This window comes from Medicago sativa, chromosome 2, assembly GCF_051527215.1.
Source record: "Medicago sativa cultivar Bolivia chromosome 2, Bolivia_mono, whole genome shotgun sequence".
Taxonomy (NCBI): domain Eukaryota; kingdom Viridiplantae; phylum Streptophyta; class Magnoliopsida; order Fabales; family Fabaceae; genus Medicago; species Medicago sativa.
In genome coordinates, this window is record NC_140750.1 from 15,151,392 (window position 1) to 15,175,514 (window position 24,123).

Here is a 24,123-nt window from a genome sequence, read left to right on the forward strand (position 1 = left end):
TTCATCCAAATAATAACTATAGCTAGATTCAAATAAGTAGAGTATTGTTTTTCCCAACCAAAAGAGAAGAGTCATGGATTACAGTACAACTTAAATAAAAAACCACTTATGCTGTTCCCCAATTTCGATCATGGGTCCAATGAAAAAGTAAATTTGTGTTGGGCTAATTGAGTTGCACGCAAACATACCAAATTGTAACTCACTATTTAGGTATATGTCTTTTAATAATCGTATCCCCTTTGGAGGCCTAGAGCACATGATCGGGCTGCCTTATGCTTGGTGGGGTAAATTCTTCTAACTTAGTCATGACCCAATATTCTAATCATAACTGGTGCACGGACAACTAATACTTCTAGTTCGACAAGTCTAATGATCAAACTTGACAAACAATAAATAAGCAAATTCCAAACTAACTTTCAGCTCACAATATTCACTGAAATTTTGACAGAATATCCTCTGTAATCTCAACGTCTCCAATTGACAGAATATCCTCTGTAATCTCAACGTTTCCAAAATAAGAACCTTGTTTATAAACCTGTATCATCAGCCAGAATCTCATAATGACATATCTAGATTTTGTACAACTAAATAAAACATTCCTAGACTCCCAATTAGTTGCATATACACCAGCTCAGCATATACATAAAAGCCGTCCATCAAGGTGGCCTATCAAAAGAGCGACATTTTTGTCGAGTATGCTATACTGTTGAAACCTAAAAAGAAATACACAAAACAAGAGAACTTGGTTATGTAAACTGCCATTAAAGCCAAGGTAGGGAAGTTAATTTGTCATATAAAGAAACTACTTACTTGCACTTAAGAATTTCTTGAGACCAACTCAGAAACATCAATAGGTGCCTTTGTATACCTTACTAACCCATCGGTAAAAGTATCACCTGATTAAGCAATGAACACGGGAAAACAGACCGTCAAATTAACAGACCGTATGAGATTGCATTTTTACAGCCGTTTTGGCTCATTTCTTCTTTTTAGGTTTATCATATGCAATTTTCAGTATTTTCGAAGCCTCAAATGAAATTTACTCTTCAATAGAAAATATAACAACCACATTTTCAAACAACTAAGACCACCAAAAGATTCAACAACTCAATCTTACTAAAAAAGAGCAATGTAGAATTCAGGAAATGTGACATATGGTTTGAGAGAAGAGAAAAGTCGGACCTGGTGCACTAGTGACATCATGTACAGCGACTATTTCCCCAGCATGAGCCTCTTGAAATGCCTGTCGATTTGGGAGAAGAATCCCGATTAGAATTTAAAAAGATATACTGCAGAACAATTATATGAAAGTTCTCCAACAACATTCAGTATAATGAGAACATCCACAAATCATGGTGAAAATCTAAAAACTAACCCCCACCTCATCATTACGCACCCAAACCAAATTAGGAACCTGCATTTGCAGAGAAGAAAGGCTTCAGCCAAAAAATCACTAGTCTCAAAATGCAATAAAAGAAGGCAGAGACATGAAAATCATCTTATTTAGTGCACACAACTGCCTATTGTTTTCAATCATGTTTCATGCCTTTTTAAACTAGTAAAAGCTAAAATTAGAATTTACAGAGATATGGCAGAACAATTATACAAAAGTTCTCCAAAGACATTCAATTTCATGGGAAGATCCACAAATCATGGTGACAATCTAAACACTAACCCCCAAAGCATCCTTCCGCAGCTCAGTAGAATAAGGAACCTGCATTTGAAGAGAAGAAAAGCTTCAGCCACAAAATCACTAGTCTCAAGTCTCAACAAAATAAATGAAAGCAAGGACATGAAAATGATCTTATGAGTGCACACCACTGCATATTGTTGTCAATCATGTTTCATGCCTCATTAAACTAGTGAAAGCTAAAAGTAGAATTTATATAGATAAGCTTTCAAAAATATTTGGTTTGTTGGGAAGATCCACAGATCGTTGTGAAAATCTAAGAACTAACCTCCGTCTCATCCTTTCCCGTCTCAATCAAATGAGGAACCTGCATTTGGAGAGAAGAAAATCTTCAGTCACGAAATTATTAGTCTCAAAACGGAGTAAGCGAAAGCAGAGACATGAATATGACCTTATGAGTGCACACCACTGCATATTGTTTTCAATCATTTTTCATGCCTCATTAAACTAGTAAAAGCTAAAATTAGAAATCAAAAAGAGATATGGCAGAACAATTATACAAAAGTTCTCCAAAGACATTTGATTTAATATCATCCACTAAATTTGTTGAAAGTTTAAAAACTAACCCCCATCCTATCCTTTCGCACCGCCTCAAAAAAGTGACGAACCTGCATTTGCAGAGAAGAAAGGCTTCAGCAACAAAATTACAAGTCTCAAAATGCAATAAATGAAAGCAGATACATAAAAATGATCTTAGGAGTGCACACCACTGCATATTGTTTTCAAGCATTTTTCATGCCTTATTAAACTAGTAAAAGCTAAAACTGGAACCAGTGTTGGTTGGAGCAATATTTTTAGAAAAAAGTACAAAATGAGGGGACAAAACCTGGATATTCAAGAGGATAATGTTAGAAGTATGGTTAAATTGATACTTCTCTGTAGGATAAGTTTCTTCAAAAAATAGTCAATATTGCTAGTAGGAAGTATCAAGTAAGAATTTGAATCCATGGACTAGTAAGAAATGGATAATCTGGGGGTAAATTAATATTAAAAGATCCCATCATTTGGTATATCTTTGGTATTCATTCTTCCTAAGACAGAACTTAATTACAACAACTAAAATTGTTGGTTATCATATATGTCATCTTGAATTGATATATATATATATATATATATATATATATATATATATATATATATAATGAACTAACTGAGTAACAAAAAACCAAGGTTGTAACAATAAAGAAAAGCAGATCCACAATAAAAAACACCATGTCCACAAGACGAATGCAATCAAAGTATAACAGTGAAGAGCCTTAAGCTTACCTTGAACGTCTTGCCAGTGTCACCGTTTGTAATAAAATCTCCCACCCGAATGACACCCTCGTAGATTCTTCACACAATAAAAAAAGTGATACATATATGAGTTCCATTGACACCATAAGTCAAATTTAACTAAAACCTTCAACATCTCTTTGTAGAAGGCAAATTAAATCAACGAATGCTTAAATTGTTGAATTTTTTTTATACATGATCATCCACATAATATGTTATTTGATCATGTAAAGAGTTATTGGATTGATTTAATGCGCCTTCTACAAAGAGTTATTGGAAGTGTTAGTATGCCAATTCTTTGAAATAGGATTTAACCACATGTAAAGCTTACGGTACCTTAGATATGTTATTTGATCATACTTTCTATTCAATGTGAAAGCCAATGCCACAAGTGTATTCTGCTAAAAATAGCCAAATAATATTCTTTTTAGTAGGTTAAAAAATAGCACAACAACACCATGTTTATCAAGATTATAGTTAGGTGGCTGAGCAAACAACTTGGTATAGGAAAACATGAACAGATGGAAACATAAGCAACCAAAACATTTGAGGAAATTATTGTTAGGTGGCTGAGCAAAGAGCTTGGTATAGACAACATCAAAGTTTATTTTTGTTAAGACCTAAACTTTGTTTCTGTTGTAACGTCTGAGAAGAGGGAAACATGAGCAACCAAAAGATTTGAGGAAATTATAGTCAGGTGGCTGAGCAAAGAGCTTGGTATAGGGAACATCAAAGTTCAAAGAGGCTGAGAGCAATTTTCTCTCAAGCAATTCAAATAATCTCATTCAATTGTTTCTTTGAATTTGGTACCTTTTCCCCGTTCTTCGATTGTATTAGAGCAGAATTACTAGCTTCAGTTGGACACGGCAAATAATCAAGTACACCATCCAAAAGTAGTTGTAACCCCTGTACCAGAAACAACAAAAATAAAAAATATAAGCTTGTATGTATTATTCAAGCCAAAAATCAATGTTATAAAATAGTGGCCACGGCAGATTGCAGTGAAGGATTTTTTGCAACACCCATGGCCAATTTGTTAAGGATGGATGCACGATGGTGTTTTATGGCCGAAATAGCGGCTAAAAATGGAGGATTTTAGGCCTTCCTATGGTTCACCATCTATTCCTTAACTCCATCCAAAATAGGAGAAGCGATTAGAAAAAAAGGACCCTCGGTAGAGCCACAAAGCTCCTTTGAATCTTTGTCAACAATTTAATGAGACAACTGTGGCCCTCACTCTCCCCCACTCCTAACTACCCACAGCTAGAGGTAACTAACTGGCCATCCCCCACTCCTAACTACCCACAGCTAGAGGTAACTAACTGGCCAACCAACCCAACCTAACAAATAACTCTCCTCCCTGTCCACCTTTCTTTCTTTGAAACACCAATCCAACACAATAATACCAACACAGTTTTTGAAATATAGAGCGTTCAAATTTCTATCTTATTGATAATTAACTCAATATAGAATGTTCAAGTTTGGATCATAATAGTGTTCGGGCATGCCTAAGTGTGTGCATGCATGTGAGAGAATATTATGGTGGTTCAAAAGTTGATAGCAAGGATGATATCCTAGAGGGATTGATGTCTAACAAAATCATTATTAAGATAATTAACATTGAGAAGTTTAATAAAGTATAAAGACTATTATGTCTCAAATTAGGAGTCCAAAGATTCCTTAAAGTCTAAACAAATGTTTTGACTATTGTTCTTAATAAGACTAACACTACTGACATGCTCCGGAAGTGCAAACCTCTGGTACTTTGCCTCCTAATATATGTGTCAGCCTTCTGTAACAAAGCCTTATAAGAGAAGAAAGTCACCAACTTTTCAAAAGAATGGTAGATCATAAATCAGATTCCCCCCCTACATAACTATAGTAAGGGAATGGAAAAGCGTAAAAAGTACCAGAATCTAGCTTTTAAAACAGCAAGATTCTTACTTAGATTTTATCAGACAGATAATGCTCAATGCTCATTTATTATTTTATTGTTTAATAAACAACATTATTCTAAGTAGATTTATATGGCAATGATTTCTCTTTTATTATTTATATAACATAAGATTTGGCCAGCCCCTAAAATTTTGCATAGTGTCATGGACCATTAGTAGTCATCGTATTAAAAATGGTACAAGTGAATTCAATTTCCAAAGTGAAGTCTCTGGAAGACGCAAACTAAATTCAATCATAATCATATTAATGAGTCAAAGGGGCGTGAAGGTCAAGACCGTACAACAGAGAATTCAAGGCAATTCAAAGGTTACCTTATATTTGAAAGCACTACCCATGAATAATGGTATAAATTTCCGTGCTATGGTGGCCCTACAAACTGCTGCCTACAAACACAATAATAACAAAAAGATAACTATTTACAAAATAAGATTTGGAGATGGGGGGGTGGGGGTCGAAGTAACAACTGGTTTTCATATATCACACAATATCTGAAAATGCATTTGCTGCTATGTTGATAAACTATTTGTCAAAACCAAAACATATGAGAAATCTTTGCTAAATGCAAAGCCAAATAATCAGTACGCAAAACTCCGATAAAAAAAAAAGACAATGTTACCCACACACCTCAAGATCAGCTGCTGATATGGGCGTGCCACTGCAAAAAGCCTTGGCAAGTTTACCGTCCACCTCTGATACAGTTTCTATGAGTTCATGCCTTTTCTCTGATACCAAGGCTTCCATATCTGCAGGAACTTCTTCAACGACAACTTTTTTCCTGCAATAAGAAACAATTGATAATTTGAAGAATAAATACTGGCATAACGAATGCAAAAGTTTCAGAAACAGACCCATTTGGACCATGAAAATAGTAGGCCTTTAAGTGCACGAGATCAACAAGTCCCTTAAAATTATATTCCAAGCCTATTGGAACTTGGACTGCTGCAGTATGATGTTGAAGCTTTGATCTTGCCTGAAAAATGTAACAAAATGGTCTACAAATAAAAACAACAATTTAAAGTTGAGTATTATAGTAACAATGGGAAATAAATTATAAAAATGACCAAGGTCAATAATAATTAAATATTATAGGTTTCTAATTTCTAAATCTAAATTTGAATAAATTCTGTATTTACAATGATGTTACTGAATTTCTCTTTATAAACTAAACAAAATTGTCGAAGTAGGAAAAAAACTACAAAACCCATGTTATCAATAGGAGTATGAAGCAACGACACAAAATAGAAACAATGGCTCAACTCTGCTCCACTATCTTAGATCGACAACATAGTACATAACCTTGACTCTACCCCTGTTTAAGTTTTCTTTCTCTGTACTATAGCTTCCATTTATATTCTTCTTGCTCTGTTTGGTTGGGTTTTTTGTTAGAACAATGACATATTCTTAATGCCATTTTGATTAAATTTGGAGCTTATTTTGATGGGAAATTTCAAAGCTGATTATAATTATTAACTATGATTGTCCCTTTAAATTGTGTATTTTTCTAGTCTTTGCAATAGTGGCTTTTCCCTTATCTACTATACTACTATAGCACTTTTGGAGTTGGGCGCTACATCTATCTGGGATTAACAACATAAGAATCTATGATAACCTCCAATCCATTAATCTAAACTAAAGTTTACCTGATTCACAACTTCCCACGGGTTCGCTCCCTTCTGGTCAAGATTGTTGATGAATATGAGTCTTGGAAGTTGATGTGTTATCATTTGCTTATCCACAGCAATGGACTGGTCCTGCACCCCATCAACACTAGAAAGAACTTGTACGGCACCGTCAAAGGCACGCAGAGCATTCTGAACCTCAGGAGTGAAATGAACATGATCAGGTGTGTCAATTACAGTCATCTGCAAGGACAAACAAATATTAAAGTTAAATTCCATTCCATGAATAATGCAAACCAAGAACATAATTGAGTTTTGTATAAACAGCTTATAGTGTTTTTGCAGCTTATCACGATAAGTGCTTATAGCAAATGACAAAATAAAGTTTAATTTGTTTTTGTATATATTATAAGGTGTTTTCATAAGTTATCTTGGAGAAGTTATGGAAAGACTTATGAAAATAGTGATAAGCTGTTTTGAAAAGTTATACCAAATCGTCTCACAAAAGTTTACCTAAACAGAGTGACAAACTTGATATCAGCAGATAAGGTGAAATAAGTGAATCGAAAGATATACAAGTTTAGTACTACGATTTCAATGATGAATAATGCAATGCAATGCAAAAATATTTGAGATTTGTTGTTATGCTATGCATGCATCCTTGAAAAGAAAAAAATGAGATACCTTAAAGTGTTTTCTCCAGCTGAAGAAGGTGAGATCTGCAGGGATAGAATCGGAAATGGGATTGGTTAACCAGTTAAGAACGGTAAAGTTATCTTGTTTTTTGGAGTTGAGCCAAGACTGTTGTTGTTTAACAAAAGAAGCATATTCATTTTCTTTCATCTCTATCTGTTTCCTAGCGTCTTCCATCTTTTCAATCTGACCTGTGTATAACAGTCTCCTCTCCGTCACACGGACGTTAGAAGGGTCGACGAGTCCGGAGACCCAGATGTTGCGTAGCCGAGACGGTGAGAGAGTGGCGGTGGATGAGCTTACCGTCTCCTTCTCTTCTGTTGAGAAGTGACGGTGGAGGTGGAAAGAGAGAGTTGCGGTGGCAGTTGCGGTGAGGGTGTAAAAGAGGAGGCGCCGCCTAGAGAAATGTGACATCGTGCTATGGTAGTGGAAGATGCTATGTCTGTGGCTAAGTGAAACCCTAGCTAGCTAGCTTCGGTGCTTATAGCGTGATATCATCACCATCATCATCGTTCGTACATCACAACACTCATTTCATAGTTTATTCATTTTCCCGCTCTCTTTCTCAATTCTCTTTGTCGTCTTCTGTCAAACGCTACCGTATCCAACACGCTTTCTAATTGCAAAAGCTGCTCCAAGGTTAAATATGTTTTTGGTCCCTGTAACTTTTCATTTTAGTCCCCCTAAAATTTTCCTACAACTTTTAGTCCCTATAAAATTTTCAATCTTTACTTTTAGTCCCTATTTTTAAGTAAATTTTTGTATTTTTTAATGAAATTATACAGAAATTTATGGAATATTGTAAAAATCACTCCAAAAAAAATTAGAATTTTTTAACAAAACATGAATTAAATATGAATTTTTTACCGCCAAAAATATAAAAATTCATATTTAATTCATGTTTTGGTAAAAAATTCTAATTTTTTTTGGGAGAGATCCTTATAATATTATACATTTTTCTGCAAAATTTTATTTAAAAATATGTTTACTTTAAACGAGGGACCAAAAGTAAAGATTGAAAATTTTATAAGGACTAAAAGTTGAAGGAAAATTTTAGAGGGACTAAAACAAAGAGTTGGTATATTTATAGGGACCAAAAACATATTTAACCCTTTTTTATATACTATATTTATTTCTTGTGTCTAAAATCCACACTCTACATTTTTACTATTTCTTACTTTAATTAGTTAAAATACCCGTCTTTTCATCTCCTGAGTTAAAATGTTTGTAAATTATAAATGATATTTCTTACAAAAAATTAATTTTGATTTAAAGTACAAAGATTAGATGCCTGTGAATCTCAAATTATAAGAAAATTAAGTAATCATGTTTTTTTTTCTTTCTTTTTTGCGGGATTTTTTTATTTCTTTCAAAAAAAAGAAGTAATCATGTTTATTTTTTTCAATAACACATCAACAATATATCAAATATAATATTCCTTCAAAGAAATATAACAATTATGATATAACTTTTTATCTTTTTTAATAACACCAATGATTTAACATTATTATATAAAAAAAATTGTTAAGGATATAATTTGAATAATAAAAAAGCCATCCTATTTCTAAAAAAAAATAAAAATGAAAAAAATCAACTCAAAAACCCATATCCCATTTATACATAAGTGATTTCACGTAGATTAGAATTTAATTTTTTATTTCGTTGTCCCCTAGTTTTTTTTTTAATATTATCTAATTTTTTATTTTTACTTTGCGGGGAGTAGAAAATGGGTTCGTCCAACCAAGTGTTCACATTATGCACATTGAATATTAAGGTTAGTGTTTTTCAAAGGTTGGTTTGTATATACCATGTCTTATAATTACACAAGGTTTGATATTGTTAATTTTGAATGAAGATGTGAAGTCTTGCACTACTACTGTTGTGAGACGGAGGGAGTAAAAAAAATCATATAATAACGCTTTATTTTTTTGAGGAAAATATAATAACACTTTATGTAAAATCAGTGTCATGCTTGTTTGTAAATAAATGGAACCTGATAATCTCCTATTTAATCTTTATAGTATATGAAAATTAGGCTTAATTACCTTTTGGCCCTTTAGATTGATTTTAGGATTATTTTTAGTCCCTTAACAACAACATAGTGTTATATTAAGTCTTTAATTTTAGGGTTAAATAAGTTTTTCTCTCTAAATATATACCGAATTTTGAATTTAGTCTATAATAAATAAAACTGGATGTTTTCATCCTCCTAAAATTTTCATTTTTGTTTTGGTTTCTAATGGTCATTTTATGTTCATATTATAAGGTTGTGACCCTTTTATGTTCAAGATGTGTTTTAAGTTATGAAAATTTATTATGTCCAATGCCAATATGTCCGTATTATGTTTAAGAAATGTAAGTGACATGTTGAAACTATGACCGTTAGAGACCAAAAATAAAACGGAAATGGAAAAGTTTTGAGGGATGAAAACATCTTTTTTTTTTTTTAGGAAAGGGATGAAAACATCTTATTTTAATTTTTAGGGACTAAATTCAAAATTTGATATATTTTAGGAACGAAAAACTTATTTAACCCTTAGTTTTAGTAAGTTATGCCATGTATGTTTTCCCGATGTCAATTTTGATCGACTAGTTTGGCTTACTAAAAAAAATTGTGTCATGTCAGTCCTTTTCATCCATTCTGTTAGTCTAAGAAAATATTTGTGCATAGCTGAATTCATCAACAAAAGGCACCTTGTGATTGTGGATAAGAAAGGACCCATTATGTTATTACACTTTGAAACATGAGAAAGAGAGGAGAAAAGGACCGGACTTGCAAGAATAATTACTACTAGTAACACCAGCGACAACGAAAACAAAGTCTCCAAGCAAAGATTTTGGCACAACAAAAGTCATTTTGAATTTGCTTATGAATAGTAGCTGTAACAGTCCAAAAACAAGTGTTAGAAAGATTAATATAGTTGCATTATGTGTCATGTTCTTTGAATAATGGCTTAATGGGAATATAATGAGAAAGATGAAAGTTACATATGTTGGACATTGTTGTTAAAACGTTGAAAAACCACGTAATTTCTTTTTTTTTTTTTTTTGGAAAGAACGTGAGTTCTAATGAACCAGGGGCGGTTCCTTTCATGTAGGAGGGGTAGCCTTGGCTACCCCAAAAGAAAAAATATTCTTCAATTATCCGGCTACCCCAAATAATAAACATTGAGCTACCTTAAACAAGTTCAGTTGTCGAAAATTAGGATAATTAAGAAAGTAAAAATATTACTACATGATTGATATATTTATTTATGTTGGTTTGATACTTCCGGTCTCTAACAATTATAGAGAAAACTTTTTCAACAATAAAAATTATCGAGACAATAGTCATAAACAAATGGCCTGTTTGGTTTGGCTTCTGAGAAGCAATTCTAGCCCAAAATCAATTCTCTACAGTGCCAAAAGCAATTCTAGCCAAAAACAACGTGTTTGGTTCAGCTTTTCAGAATTGCTTTTGTCCTCCAAAAGCAATTCTCCATGAAGCTACAAATCCTAGCTCCTAGCTTTTCTAGAATCAATTCTCCTTGAACAACGTGTATAGGTTTGTATATTTTATTATTACAACACGTTATTTTACTTTATTGCCCTTTATCAATTCTCATTCTTTATCAATTCTCCTTTAGCTATGTCTATTTTAGTAATTATACATTCAAAAGCAATTCTACATAATTGCATCCAAACATAAATCATTTTGTTTAATCAATTCTACATAATTGTATCCAAACATAAATCAATTCTGTCAGAATCAATTCTGTCAGAATCAATTCTATCAGAATCAATTCTCTCAGAATCAATTATATTCAAAGCTGAACCAAACGGGCAAATGGACAATAAGTTTATTGCAAATAATTACCTATTAGTTTACATTGAAAAATACATTATTAATCTATTTAGTAAACACTCAATTATGGATAAAATTTGTTTCTTGAAATGCATTTTGTCCAACTTTTCTAATAGCTATCGTCAATTTTTATCCTTTGTTGTTGCTTTAATTTACATTAGTATAAGTAAAAATTATTGTGATTTTTGTCTTGTATTGGTTAATTTACGGATTAAATTTCTTTTCGGTCTCTACAATATTTGCAATTTTTAAGTTAAATTCATAAGATTTTGTTTAATTTTAGTCCTTAATTTTTTGTTAGAGAAATTAAATACAAGACTAAAAACATTTTTTTTTGTGAAATTTAAAAAAAATCGAGACAAAAATTGCATAAAATGTCTGTAAGGACTAAACTTTAAAAATTATAATCTACGAGACTAAAAACATACTTTATCTTTAAATTTAATATGTTGGTTTTAAATTTTTTTCTTTATAGTTGGCCCACGCGTAAATTTTTTGCTAGTTTTGCCGCCGTAATGAACCCTATAAATAGCTTCATAAGAGCTATTGTTAAGTCAATATTCATTTTCTATTCAATATAAAAAGAATATACAAATTCAGTTTCCTCTCATCCGCAAGATCGTTTTTCCTCCAAGAACATCTTCAAAACTTTTGCACATCACATTACCATCAAACTCGACGAGAATGACTTTCTCTCATGAAAGCAACAAGTTGAAGGAATCATCCACACTCACAATCACAAGCTCCATCATCATGCGAGTCCTACAATTTCTACTCGCTACCTCATTGTTGCTGATTAAATATCAAATACAGAGAATCCGCTGTATCTTGCTTGGGAGTATGAAGATTCTCTTCTTTTCATATGGTTTCCTACCACGCTATCCGATTTCATTCTTCCAAGAGTTACCTGATGTATTCAAGCTCATCAAGCTTGGAGTGCAATCAATGTTTTCTACAAAATTCATATCGCCGTGAAATCACGTCAACTGCATACAAAGTTTAATCCAGGTACTCTAAAACGTCGAATCAAAAAATTATCATAAATAATTTATTTAATCATGCCATAAATAAAGGGATAATCAAAATACTTATAATCCAACAAGCTACAGAATATTGAGCCCAGAGATTTTGGTCTAGTATTTGGCGCCTTACCAAGGTTTAAAATCTTATTTTGTGACTTTGTTGTGGTTGCTTACCAATGCGTGCGGGCTTACCTTCGTGATAAAGGAGTACATTGTCCATATAATTGTGTTGTTTTTGATGATAACTATGGAGATATCATTCAATTTTTTTATGCCCAATGTATATCCGAATCCGGCCTACTAGCAGGTTGTGGAACCATATTGGAGCCGTAGGCCAAAACTGAAATTGCAGTTGCTGCTATTTTTCATTTACTATAGTAGTTTGATGAGTAACAAACTGCACTTTTGGCTGCACTAATGTAGAGCCTTTGAAAGCATTAGAACATGAATTTGTGGAACAATGCAATGGGAAGAACAAGCACACAGATTTTCGGCAAAGCTAGTCACCTCCAGGACTGGAAGTTGGCCAACACAACAACTCCACGACATATGTGAATGGTCTAGATCATATTGCTAATGCACGTGTGCAAGCACAGTAGGGCAGTGGGATTGTGCAGGTGCTACCCAAGGGGAAAACCAGAAGTAGGGAGATATTAGTGTACGTATTAACAAATCGTTTTTTGCTACACCAAAATCAAGTTGGGTTTGGTATGTGTATCAATGACGATAGAATCCCGACGCTCCTTTTGTTTCCTCTCAAATACCCTCCTAGCCTCGTTCAACTCTTCGATCTTACCTGTGTATAACATAACCTCTCTTCCCACGTTACCTTGGCAGGGTTGGTGAGCCCTGATATCCAGATGTTGCGCAGCCGTTCCGCTGACTCCATTGATGAGAAGTGACGGAGGTGGAAAGTTGAGGAGGAAAGGAGGAGCGGCATGGAGGCGAAACGAGCCATGGTTTTAGTTGTTGATGTAGTTGTAGGGTTTTTCATGATATAATTCTTGCGACTTATTGCATGCCTTTTTCATAAATAAATAAGAGTGCTGCTATATGCAGCGAGATTTTTTTTCCCGAAATTCCCACGATGCTTGTATTAGTGTTAAACAGGAGAGCTTTGACATAACTATTTGAGTTATTATAATTCCGGAATTCACGGAATACATGGTGGGGGTGGTGTTATGTTACAAAAAATAACTGTTCGTGATCTTTCTTGAAAAAGATTGTCGCTATAAGTAGCATTATTCAATAAATAAATAAACAACAATACTAAAATGATTTTCCTTTCAAAAAAATACACTAAAATGATTTTGGAACACAAATTTTAAATTCAAATACAACACTTGGATATTCTTTCTTTCAAAAAACAACACTCGGATATGAGGAACAGTACTTTTTATTTTTACTTGGATATTCTTTATTTTTATTTTTGTCAATGTTTTAATAATTATTATTTTTCATTATAGAGGATAATGTTTGTAACACACATTAAAAAGTGTCACTAACCAATTTTACAACTGCATTAACTATAACAAGATACGTTGTTAACGACTTTTGAAATATAAATTTTATCGGCTTTTTTGACCACTTTGATAATCATCCACAAAAAATGCAAGACGTTAACAAATTATTTTACAGAAGTACATAGATTTTAAAAATAGTTAACAAACATTTTTGTGGTTAATGAAGTAGTGAAATAAACAATGACAACTAAATTTTGTGTTAAAAAAATCCTCCTATATAATTAAAAAAATAACGATTTTTTTAAAAAGAAAAAAAAAATTGACCAAAAAAAATCATTTATTTTGAAGGTGACAAAAGAAAACCATTGTTCACTATATAAATCGTGTGTACACTGCAAGGGTCTCATGCTCATATTGTTGTCATTGCGGTAAGTTCCAATAGCGTAATTAACAATATATAGCCGATCATACAAATAAGAATGATTTTATTACAATTTACAACAAAAGAAAACATTTAAGAACAATTTTATTCGTATACACTTTGAATGGTAAGGATGTTTTACAATGTCAATAAATTATAATTATTTGATCATGAAAAATGTTTGATTTTAATTATGTAGTTTGTTGGAAATGTTTTACCATTACAATTAATGATTGTATCATAGTAGCAAATAACTAGTAGAAAGTTCAAATAGTTTCAATGTACGTTCTATATCTTCGATGATCTACACTATTTTTTTTATCCAATTTTGAAATTCATTATGCCTCTTGTTCTTATGTAATTTTACTTCTGGACTTGGGACGCTAGTTTGGATGTTTATCCAACTGTAATGCTGACATATGTCCTACTGATTACCAACAAACATAAACTACAAAGTAAATAAACCAAGATTGATGTACAAGACTATATATATAACACTAATACTGAACTTCTTGGAATTGCTTGACATATTTATCTGATGTCAAAAGAGAAATCAAATTTACCTGTTTATAAACCCGTATCATCAGCCAGAATCTCAAAATGACATATCTAGATATTTGTACAGGTCAAAATAAAACATTCTTAGACTCCCAAATAGATGCAGATACATCAACTCAACATATACATAAACAAAAGAGTCGTCCACCAAGGAGGTCTATCAAAAAAGTGACACTGCTGAAACTTCGAGTCTGCTAAAATTTTGAAACCTAAAAAGCAATACACAAAACAAGACAATTAGGTGATATAAATTGCCATTAAAGCCTATAAAAGTTAATTTGTCATATATAGAGAAACTACTTACTTGCACTCCAGAATCTCTTGAGACCAACTAAGAAACATCAATAGAAGCCTCTGTATATCTTACTAACCCATCAGTAAAAGTATCACCTGATTAAATAATGAACATGAAAAAACATACTGTCACATTAACATTTGTTTTACCTAGCATATTTTGTTGGAGAGGAATGCCCATAAATTTGTATGAGACTGGATTGTGTTTTTTAATGGGATACAGAACTAGAGTGTTGATTTTTTCACACACAAAAACTAGAGTCCCAATAAAAGATGTTACAAGGCAATGTGAACGTTCATTGTTAAAGTGACTTGCAGAAATACTTCACAATTGTTTCATCTAACCTTTTGTTTCACCTAGCATATTTTGTTGGAGAGGAATACCCATAAATTCGTATGAGACTGGATTGTGTTGTTTAATGGGATAGACCTAGAGTATTGCTTTTTTCACACACAAAAACTGGAGTCCCAATAAAGGATGTTCCAAGGCAATTCGAACATCCATTGCTGAAGTTACTCGCAGAAAGACTTCGGTGTTCAGCATTTTTCAGCTGTTTTGGCTCCTTTCTTCTTTCTAGGTTTTTCAGATGCATTTTTCAGTATTTTCAATCCCTTAAATGATATTTACTCTCCATGAAGAGAATATAATAACCACATTTTCAAAAATCTTAAACCACCAACAACAGATTCATGAAAAACTCAATCTTACAAAAAAAGAAGAGCAATGTAGAATTCAGGAAATGTAGCATATGCTTTGAGAGAAGAGAAAAGTAGAACCTGGTGCATTAAAGACATCATGTACAGCGACTATTTCTCCAGCATGAGCCTCTTGAAATGCCTGTCGATTTTGAAGAAGAATCACGATTAGAATTTAAAAAGAGATATTGCAGAACAATTATACAAAAGTTTTCCGACAACATTCAATATAATAAGAACATCCACAAATCATGGTGATAATCTAAAAACTCACACCCACCTCACCAGTACGCTCCCAAACCAAATACGGAACCTGCATATGCAGAGAAGAAAGGCTTCAGCCACAAAATCACTAGACTCAAAATGCAATAAATGAAGGAAGAGACATGAAAAGGATCTAATGGGTGCACTTCACTCCATATTGTTTTCAGTCATGTTTCATGCCTCGTTAAACTAGTAAAAGCTAAAATTAGAATTTAAATAGATATGACAGAACAATTATACAAATGTTCTCCAAAGACATTAAATTTAATGGGAAGATCCACAAATCATGGTGAAAATCTAAAAACTAACCCCCAAATCATCCTTTTGCGGCTCAAACAAATAAGGAACCTGCATTTAAGGAGTAGGATTCAGCCACAAATCACTAGTTTTTAAACAAAGTAAATTTGGAGAGAAAAAGAGCTTGAGTCACAAAATCTAAGAACTAACCTTCCTCTCATCCTCTTCCGCCTCAATCGAATGAGGAACCTATATTTGGAGAGAAGAAAAGCTTTAGTCACAAAATTACTAGTCTCAAAATGGAATAAGTGAAAACAGAGACATGAAAATGATCTTACGAGTGCACACCAATGCATATTGTTTTGAATCATTTTTCGTGCCTCGTTAAACTAGTATAAGCAAAAATTAGAATTTAAAAAGAGAGATGGCAGAAAAATAATACAAAAGTTGTCCAAATAACATTTGATTTAATGGGAGGATCCACAAAACTTGATGAAAATCTAAAAACTAACCCCGATCTTATACTTTCGCACCGCCTCAGAAAAATGAGGAACCTGCATTTGCAGAGAAGTAAGGCTTCAGCAACAAAATCACAAGTCTCAAATTGCAACAAATGAAAGCAGAGACATGAAAATGATCTTATGAGTGCACACCACTGCATATTGTTTTCAGTCATTTTCATGCCTCATTAAACTGGTAAAAGCAAAAACTAGTACTAGTCTTTGTTGGAGCGATATTTTTAGAAAAAAAGTACAAAATGAGGGGACAAGACCTGGATATACAAGAGGATGATATTAGAAGTATGGATAAATAGAAACTTCTCTGTAGGATAAGTTTCTTGAACAAATACTCCCTCCGTCCCAAAATATAAGCAACAAAAGTTAATGTATTTGGTTCAAAATTTGTACCAGATGCATCAACTTATGTTGACCAATCTTTGCTTACATTTTGGGACGGAGGGAGTAGTCAATATTGCTAATAGGAAGTATCAAGTAAGAATTTGAATCCATTCACTGTGTTAGAGACATGAATCCATGGACTGACTAGTAAGAAATGGATAGTCCGAGGGTAAATTAATATTAAAAGATCCCATCATTTGATATATCTTTGGATTCATTCTTCCTCAGACCTTAGTTACACCAACTATAATTGTGGGTTATCATAAATGTCATCCTGAATTTAGTCATATATATGAACTAATCAAGTAACAGAAAACCAATAGTGTAGCAAAAAAGAAAAGCTGATCCACAACACAAAACACCATGTGCATAAGACGAATGCAATCAAAGTAGAACAGTGAAGAACCTTAAACTTACCTTGAATGTCTTGCCAGTGTTAATGTTTGTAATAAACTCCCCCTTCCGCATCATGCCGTCATAGATTCTTCACACAATAGAAAAGCCAATACCTTAGTTCCACCATAAGACAAATTTAACATAAACCTCCAATATCTCTTAGTAGAAGGCGAATTAAATCAATCCAACCGTTGAATTGAAAATTCTCGTTAAGTAGATCAAACCTATGAAAATTCATAGATCTTTAAACTGATATGACATTCCATCAAATCTTCTTACTTTTAATGTATAATACACTATTCCACCCAGGAATGGCTAGGCTTTCCCTGCCAAACTCCGGATTACTAGGGGACCCTTCCCCTGGGAACCGGAGGTCTATTTAAATCATATGTAAATATCTATTATTAAAACATATATACCAACAAATGTTTAAATTGTTTGAATTTTTGTATTGTTGGATTGGTTTAATTCGCCTTCTACAAAGAGTTATTGGAAGTGTTATTATGTTAACTATAACACCCGATTTCAATTGACCATGATAGGCACACACACCCACATTCCCTCCGGTTAACATTATTGAAAAAAGAAAAAAAAAACACTTTCACGGTGATTAAGAAATTTAGTTAAGTGATATTAATTTTCTAGATTTCATGTTAAAAAATAAGTCAAATTTACTAAATTGTCCTTTTTGATTTAAATGAAGAGTATATTAGAAATAACAGCATTAAATAGTGTAAAAGTTGTGAAATTTTACTTACAATATTGACCCAAATTTGAAGCAAATTTTTTTTGCTTATAATAATGACCAGAGGAGTGTGTATAAGACAAAACAAAAAAATTTGAAATAAGATTTAACAACGTCTAAAGGTTACAGTACCTTATATATGTTATTAGGTCATACTTCCTCTTCAATGTGAAAGCCAATGCCACAAGTGTTTGCTGTTAAAAATAGCCAAATAATATTCTTTATTAGTAGGTTAAAAAATAGCACAACAACACCATGTTTATCAAGATTTGGTGGAACAGTGTGGTCTTTGCTATTATGTGGTGCATAATAGCAAAGATTGGGGGATTTGTTTATCAAGACTAATTTATAGAGCTACTGGCAGAATTTACAGAATCTACAATAGTATTATTAGCTAAGACAGGAACAGCAGATGATGCTCCCTGCAGCTGAAGAGGTGGAAAATACAGTCCATCATCCCCAAATGTGCCCTTGAGAAGGAATTCATTGAAAGCCAAGGACTTGACAGTGGTTAGAATGAAATTAAAAAAAGACACTATTATCATGAGCAAATTGATTGACACTGAGCAAATATTTGGTGACATTAGGAACATGCAAAGATTGTGAAGTGTAAAACTGAACTTAGAGTTATCAGGAGAAGTAAAAGTGGAGGAACCAATGGATTCGACAGAAAGGGGACTGCTGTTGTGTGTTTAAAGCATTTGAGGTAACATGGCGAGAAGCCCCAGAATCTGGGTACCAGCTAACTGAAGAAGATGAGTGAGTGTTGGCAAGTAGTGCTTGAGGCCTGGGGAAGGAAGGAAGGTGAGTGATCTTGTGATGGTTGCATGGACGTAAAGTTAGGAAGCTGCATAGGCTGAGATGGTATGAAATATGCAGGATTCTGCCAAGTGTTATATGGCCATGGCAAATAAAGCATTTGTGACCAAGGATGAGGGTAAGCAAACTTTTGTGGAGCAGAATCACGGCTTAGAAGTTAGAACGAATTGAAGGATAGATCAAGAAATGATGCAATTTATGTACTTCAATCACAGGTTCAACCTGTTACATCCATAGCAGATAGTGACTTTAGTTTAATTTTGTGTTTTATGAAAGATAAAGATGAGAGAAATGATAAATAAGATGGGAGAGAGTGTAATATGAGAGAGAGAGAAGAGAGAGAGCCATGGCGACTTTCTCGCCCTAAAGTCACCAAAGTGGATTCCTAGCAGATAGTTCTGAGAGTCAAGTTTCTCAGAGATTGCATAGAAAGAGTTCTTTGTTCGCGAAATCAGACGATACAAGACTAAGAAGCGGTGATGGCGCCGCTGTAACTGTCACGGAGAAGCTATAGTTGTATCCGGAGCAGCCGTAACTGTCGCCGGAGCAGCTGTAACTGTCGCCGGAACTACAATCACCGGTGAGGCAATCGCAGTGGTCGGATGATCGACGCGAACTTCTGATACCATTATACCATATAAAGATTCTAGAGTATTTAAATCTAGAGAGAATCTGAAGAGAATCGTGGAATTTCTAAACTGAATTTCTTTGATTATGAATTGTGGTTACAATTTACAATGTGGAATCATATATTTATAACTGCATCCTAGGACTGGCTACTGCCAGTTACACCTTGTCCTATGACTGGCTACTGCCAGTTACACCTTGGCAGTGGTGTGAGTCAGTCAGTTATGCCAGTAACTGATTCAGTTGAGTCAGTTAAAGGTGGTGTGCTGAACTGTGGCTAGACCACAGTTAGATAGCCTAGGTTCTTTCTTCTATTATAAATCTCTCAAGCAATTCAAATAATTTCATTCAATTGTTTCTTTGAATTTGGTACCTTTTCCTCATTCTTAGAATTAATAGCTTCAGTTGGACACGGCAAATAATTAAGTACACCATCCAAAAGTAGCTGTAACCCCTGTACCAGAAACAGCAAAAATAAAAAATATAAGCTTGTATGTATTATTCGAGACAAAATCAATGTTGTCAAATAGTGGCCATGGCAGATTGCAGTGAAGAATTTTTTGCAACAGCTATGGCCAATTTGTGAAGGATGGTGGCACAATGGCGTTTTATGGCAGAAATAGCGGCTAAAAGTGGAGGATTTTAGGCCTTCTTATATGGTCCACCATCTGTAATCGTTAACTCCATTCGAAATAGCAGAAGCGCTTACAAAGAAATATCAATCCAATACTATAATACCAACATAGTCTTTTGAAATATAAAATGTTCAAGTTTGTATCTTATTGATAATTAACTAAATACAAAATCTTCAAGTTTGGATCATATTAGTGTTCGGGCATGCCTATGTGTGTGCATGCATGTCAGAGAATATTATGAGGGTTCAAAACCTGATAGCGAAGATGATATCCTAGAGGGATTGATGTCTAACAAAATCATTATTAAGATAATTAATATCAAGAAGTTTAGTATAGTATAAAGAATATTATGTCTTATATTAGGAGTTCAAAGATCCCTTCAAGTCTAAACAAATGTTTAGACTGTTGTTCTTAATAGGGCCAACACTAATGACATGCTCCAGAATTGCAAACCTCTTGGTGCTTTGTCTCCTAATATACTTGTAAGCCTTCTGTAACAAAGCCTTATAATAGAAGAAAGCTTCCAGCTTTTCAAAAGAATGGTAGATCATAAATCATACATAACTATTGTAAGGGAATGGAAAAGCTTAAAAAGTACTGGTAACTAGCATTTAAAACAGCAAGATTCTAAGTAGAATTTTACTAGACAGATATTGCTCATTTATTATTTATTAAAAAGAATTATTCTAAGTAGATTTATATGACAATGGTTACTCTTTTATTATTTATAAAACATAAGATTTGACCAGCTCCAAAAATTTTGCATAGTGTGAAGGACCACTAGTAGCCATCATCATACTAAGAATGCAACAAGTGAATTGAATTTCCAAAGTGAAGTCTCTGGAAGACCCAAACTAAATTAGATCATAATCATATTAATGAGTCAAGATAAAAATTAAGAGTCTGCAGGAGGGGGGTAGGTTACCTTATATTTGAAAGCACTACCCATGAATAATGGTATAAATTTCCGTGCTATAGTGGCTCTACGAATTGCTTCCTACAAACTCAATAATAACAAAAAGATGATTATTTACAAAATAAGATTTGGAGATGGGGGGTGGGGGAGAAGTGACAGCTGGTTTTCGTATATCACACTATATCTGAAAATGCATCTGCTGCTATGTTGATATACTATTTGCCAAAACAAAAACATGAGAAAATATTTGCTAAATGTAAAACCAATTAATTAGTATGCAAAACTATGATGTCTAAACAAGACACTGTTACCCACACACACCTCAAGATCAGCTGCTGATATGGGCTTGCCACTGCAAAAAGCCTCAGCAAGTTTATCATCCACCTCTGACACAGTTTTTATGAGTTCATGCCTTTTTTCTGACACCAAGGCTTCCATATCTGCAGGAAGTTCTTCAATGACAACCATTATTCTGCAATAAGAAACAATTGAGTAATTCGAAGAATAAACACCGGCATAACAAATGAAAAAGTTTCAGAAACAGACCCATTTGGACCATGAAAATAGTAGGCCTTTAATTGCACGAGATCAACAAGTCCCTTAAAATTATATTCCAAGCCTATTGGAACTTGAACTGCAGCAATATGATGTTGAAGCTTTGATCTTGCCTGAAAAATGTAACAAAATGATCTATAGTTTAAAAACAACAATTTAAATTTGAGTATTATAGGTAACAATGAGAAATAATTATAAAAACGACCAATGTCAATGATAATTAGATATTACAGGTTTCTAATTTCTAAATCTAAATTTGAATTCAATTTTTTTTCTACAATGATGTTACTGAATTTCTCATTATAAACTAAACAAAATTGTTCAAGTAGCAATAAAACTACAAAAACCCATGTTAAAAATAGCAGTATGAAGCACCACGGTTGCAATGCACGACACAAAATAGAAACAAAGGCTCAACTCTGCTCCACTATCCTAGATTGACAACATAGTACAAAACCTAGAATCTATCCAATCCATTAATCTAAGTAAGTTTACCTGATTCACAACTTCCCACGGATTTGCTCCCTTGTGGTCAAGGTTGTTAATGAATACAAGTCTTGGAAGTTCATATGTTACCATTTGCTTATCGACAACAATGGAGTGGCTCTGCACGCCATCAACACTATTAAGAACAAGTACGGCACCGTCGAAGGCACGCAGAGCATTCTTAACCTCAGGAGTGAAATGAACATGATCAGGTGTGTCAATTACAGTCATCTGCAAGGACAAACAAATATTAAAGTTAAATTCCATTTCATGAATAATGCAAACCAAGAACATTATTGAGTTTTGTATAAACAGATTATAGTGTTTTTGTAGCTTATCATGATAAGCGCTTATGCAGAAGCTATTATTATAGCAAATGATATAGTACCTTATAGTTTTCCCTCCAGTTGAAGAAAGTGAGATCTGCAGTGATAGAGTCGGACTTGGGATTGAACACCCAGTTGAGAACTGTGCGGCTAATAACTCCTTTTCCCAAACCTAGCTTCCGCCATGACTCTTGTTTAATATAAGACTCAGTGTTCTTGTCTTTCTCCTGAATTTCACACCTAGCATCCTCCATCTTATCGATCTCACCCGTGTATAACAGTCTTCTCTCGGTTAAAAGAAGCTTGGAAGGGTCAAGGAGTCCCGAGATCCAGACGTTGCGTAGCCGCTCAGGTGAGAGGCGTTGGAAAGTGGTGGTGGACGAACTCTTATCGGTATGACGAATCATGCATGGTGGCATTACCTTCTCTGTCGGGTCAATGGACCCTGTAGTAACCCAGATGTTCTGCGGCTGCTCCGTTGAGAAGTGACAGAGGTGGAAAGACGGAGTGGCGGTGGAGGAGGAGTAGTAGAGGAGGCGCTGCATTGAAGACCTGGAGAAATGTGCCATGATCATGGTGGTGGTGGCGTGAGGGTTTTTGATAGAATATATGAGGGAGGCTAGCTAGCTAAAACCCTCGGGGGTTTAAATCGTATCATCATCGTCATCATCTTCCGTACTGTACTGTACTGTACTACACATTGATGATTCGTTTTCCCGCTTCTTCTTCATTCTATCTGTCGTCTTCTGTCAAACGCTGCCGTATCCAACACGCTTTGCAAAAAGGTGGTGGCTTTTTTTAACTTTTTTTGTTTTTCACAAGTTTTATTTATATATCATTTCTCAATATAATCATTTCTCTTCCTCTTTGATTTCTTTATTTTAATTTAAATAAATAACTGATTTCACATAGATTACATTTTTATTTAGTCGTCCCTAGTTTGTTTTTTACATTATCTAAATTTTTATTTTCATTTGTTATCCTATTATAAGTGCAAATTTTTTGCCAGCACATCAAGTAGAAAGAATTCGGTCTCCGTGAACTTTAAAAGAGTAACAATTTAACAACTTAAATGACCTACTTGAAACTTAAAAAAACTTAAAAACTAACCCGATATTTTTGTCAAACTTAAAAATTAAAAAAATGTATTTAGCCTAAAATAAAATTTATAACTTTTTTTTGGAGAACTTCTTTTTAATGGTCCGGATTGAAAGTGATGAATGTCAAGAGAAATCTCCACCGGAAGAATGCTGTTCCAATCTAGAGGATTCATTACAAAAGAATTGTAGAAGAACGATTGATCTGATTATTTAAAAAAAATACTTAAACAAGTATTGAAACTCAATAAATAAACGTATAACATGTTTAGTCTTTGTAATTATCTTTAACTTTGCCTTTAGACTATGTAACTGCTTTTCAGTCTTTACACATTATAAGACTTGATAATTTTATTTAGTCCATCTTTAAAAAACGTAGAGACTAAAAATATAAAACAATTGTAGACGATAAGTTTTTTTGAATATTTCACACATAGAAAAGAAAAATGAAATTGTTGTCGGAAAAAATGTCAATACCCTAAATAACCTTCTAGATAATTGGTAGAGGTCTAATTCAGTGTCAGACCAATCTAACTCATTTTGAAGCCTAAAATGAACATTAGAATGAGATATTTTATGTATAAAAAAGT

General features: G+C 33.6%; 2 protein-coding genes across 4 annotated transcripts; both read right to left on the bottom strand.

Annotated features, from left to right (window-relative positions):
• Positions 1–7,861, bottom strand: LOC146944884 (elongation factor G-2, mitochondrial-like). Of its 2 annotated transcripts, none has more exons than XM_085743257.1 (15): positions 7,225–7,861; positions 6,562–6,783; positions 5,770–5,891; positions 5,546–5,696; positions 5,233–5,304; positions 3,776–3,871; positions 3,302–3,363; positions 2,957–3,023; positions 2,257–2,298; positions 1,959–1,997; positions 1,676–1,714; positions 1,382–1,414; positions 1,183–1,243; positions 811–896; positions 1–713 (listed from the first exon to the last, which is right to left on the bottom strand). In XM_085743257.1, exons 1-14 carry the CDS (start codon positions 7,645–7,647, stop codon positions 817–819), a joined length of 1,509 nt encoding a protein of 502 aa, XP_085599383.1. In that variant the 5' UTR covers positions 7,648–7,861; the 3' UTR covers positions 1–713; positions 811–816. The 2 variants fall into 2 exon arrangements, with proteins under 2 accessions (XP_085599383.1, XP_085599382.1); XM_085743256.1 differs by having other exon boundaries at positions 3,302–3,366.
• Positions 7,862–14,443: 6,582 nt separating this feature from the next.
• Positions 14,444–23,254, bottom strand: LOC146944885 (elongation factor G-2, mitochondrial-like). 2 transcript variants are annotated; one of them, XM_085743254.1, is made up of 16 exons: positions 22,499–23,146; positions 22,120–22,341; positions 21,616–21,737; positions 21,391–21,541; positions 21,079–21,150; positions 19,892–19,972; positions 18,205–18,266; positions 17,349–17,415; positions 16,545–16,586; positions 16,371–16,421; positions 16,243–16,281; positions 16,105–16,143; positions 15,812–15,844; positions 15,613–15,673; positions 14,846–14,931; positions 14,444–14,750 (listed from the first exon to the last, which is right to left on the bottom strand). In XM_085743254.1, exons 1-15 carry the CDS (start codon positions 23,009–23,011, stop codon positions 14,873–14,875), a joined length of 1,614 nt encoding a protein of 537 aa, XP_085599380.1. In that variant the 5' UTR covers positions 23,012–23,146; the 3' UTR covers positions 14,444–14,750; positions 14,846–14,872. The 2 variants fall into 2 exon arrangements, with proteins under 2 accessions (XP_085599380.1, XP_085599381.1); XM_085743255.1 differs by lacking the exon at positions 16,371–16,421 and having other exon boundaries at positions 22,499–23,254.
• Positions 23,255–24,123: the final 869 nt, after the last annotated feature.

Excerpts from the sequence above, each read along its gene's own strand:
- LOC146944884 (XM_085743256.1), bottom strand. The coding sequence starts at position 7,647 with ATGTCACATTTCTCTAGGCGGCGCCTCCTCTTTTACACCCTCACCGCA. Across the intron at positions 5,892-6,561 it reads CGTGGGAAGTTGTGAATCAG|GCAAGATCAAAGCTTCAACA; the intron begins GTAAACTTTAGT and ends TACATTTTTCAG. Across the intron at positions 3,024-3,301 it reads GATCAAATAACATATCTAAG|AATCTACGAGGGTGTCATTC; the intron begins GTACCGTAAGCT and ends TATTGTGTGAAG.
- LOC146944885 (XM_085743254.1), bottom strand. The coding sequence starts at position 23,011 with ATGATCATGGCACATTTCTCCAGGTCTTCAATGCAGCGCCTCCTCTAC. Across the intron at positions 21,151-21,390 it reads TATCAGCAGCTGATCTTGAG|GAAGCAATTCGTAGAGCCAC; the intron begins GTGTGTGTGGGT and ends TTGAGTTTGTAG. Across the intron at positions 16,144-16,242 it reads CGGAAGAGGATGAGAGGAAG|GTTCCTTATTTGTTTGAGCC; the intron begins GTTAGTTCTTAG and ends CCTTAAATGCAG.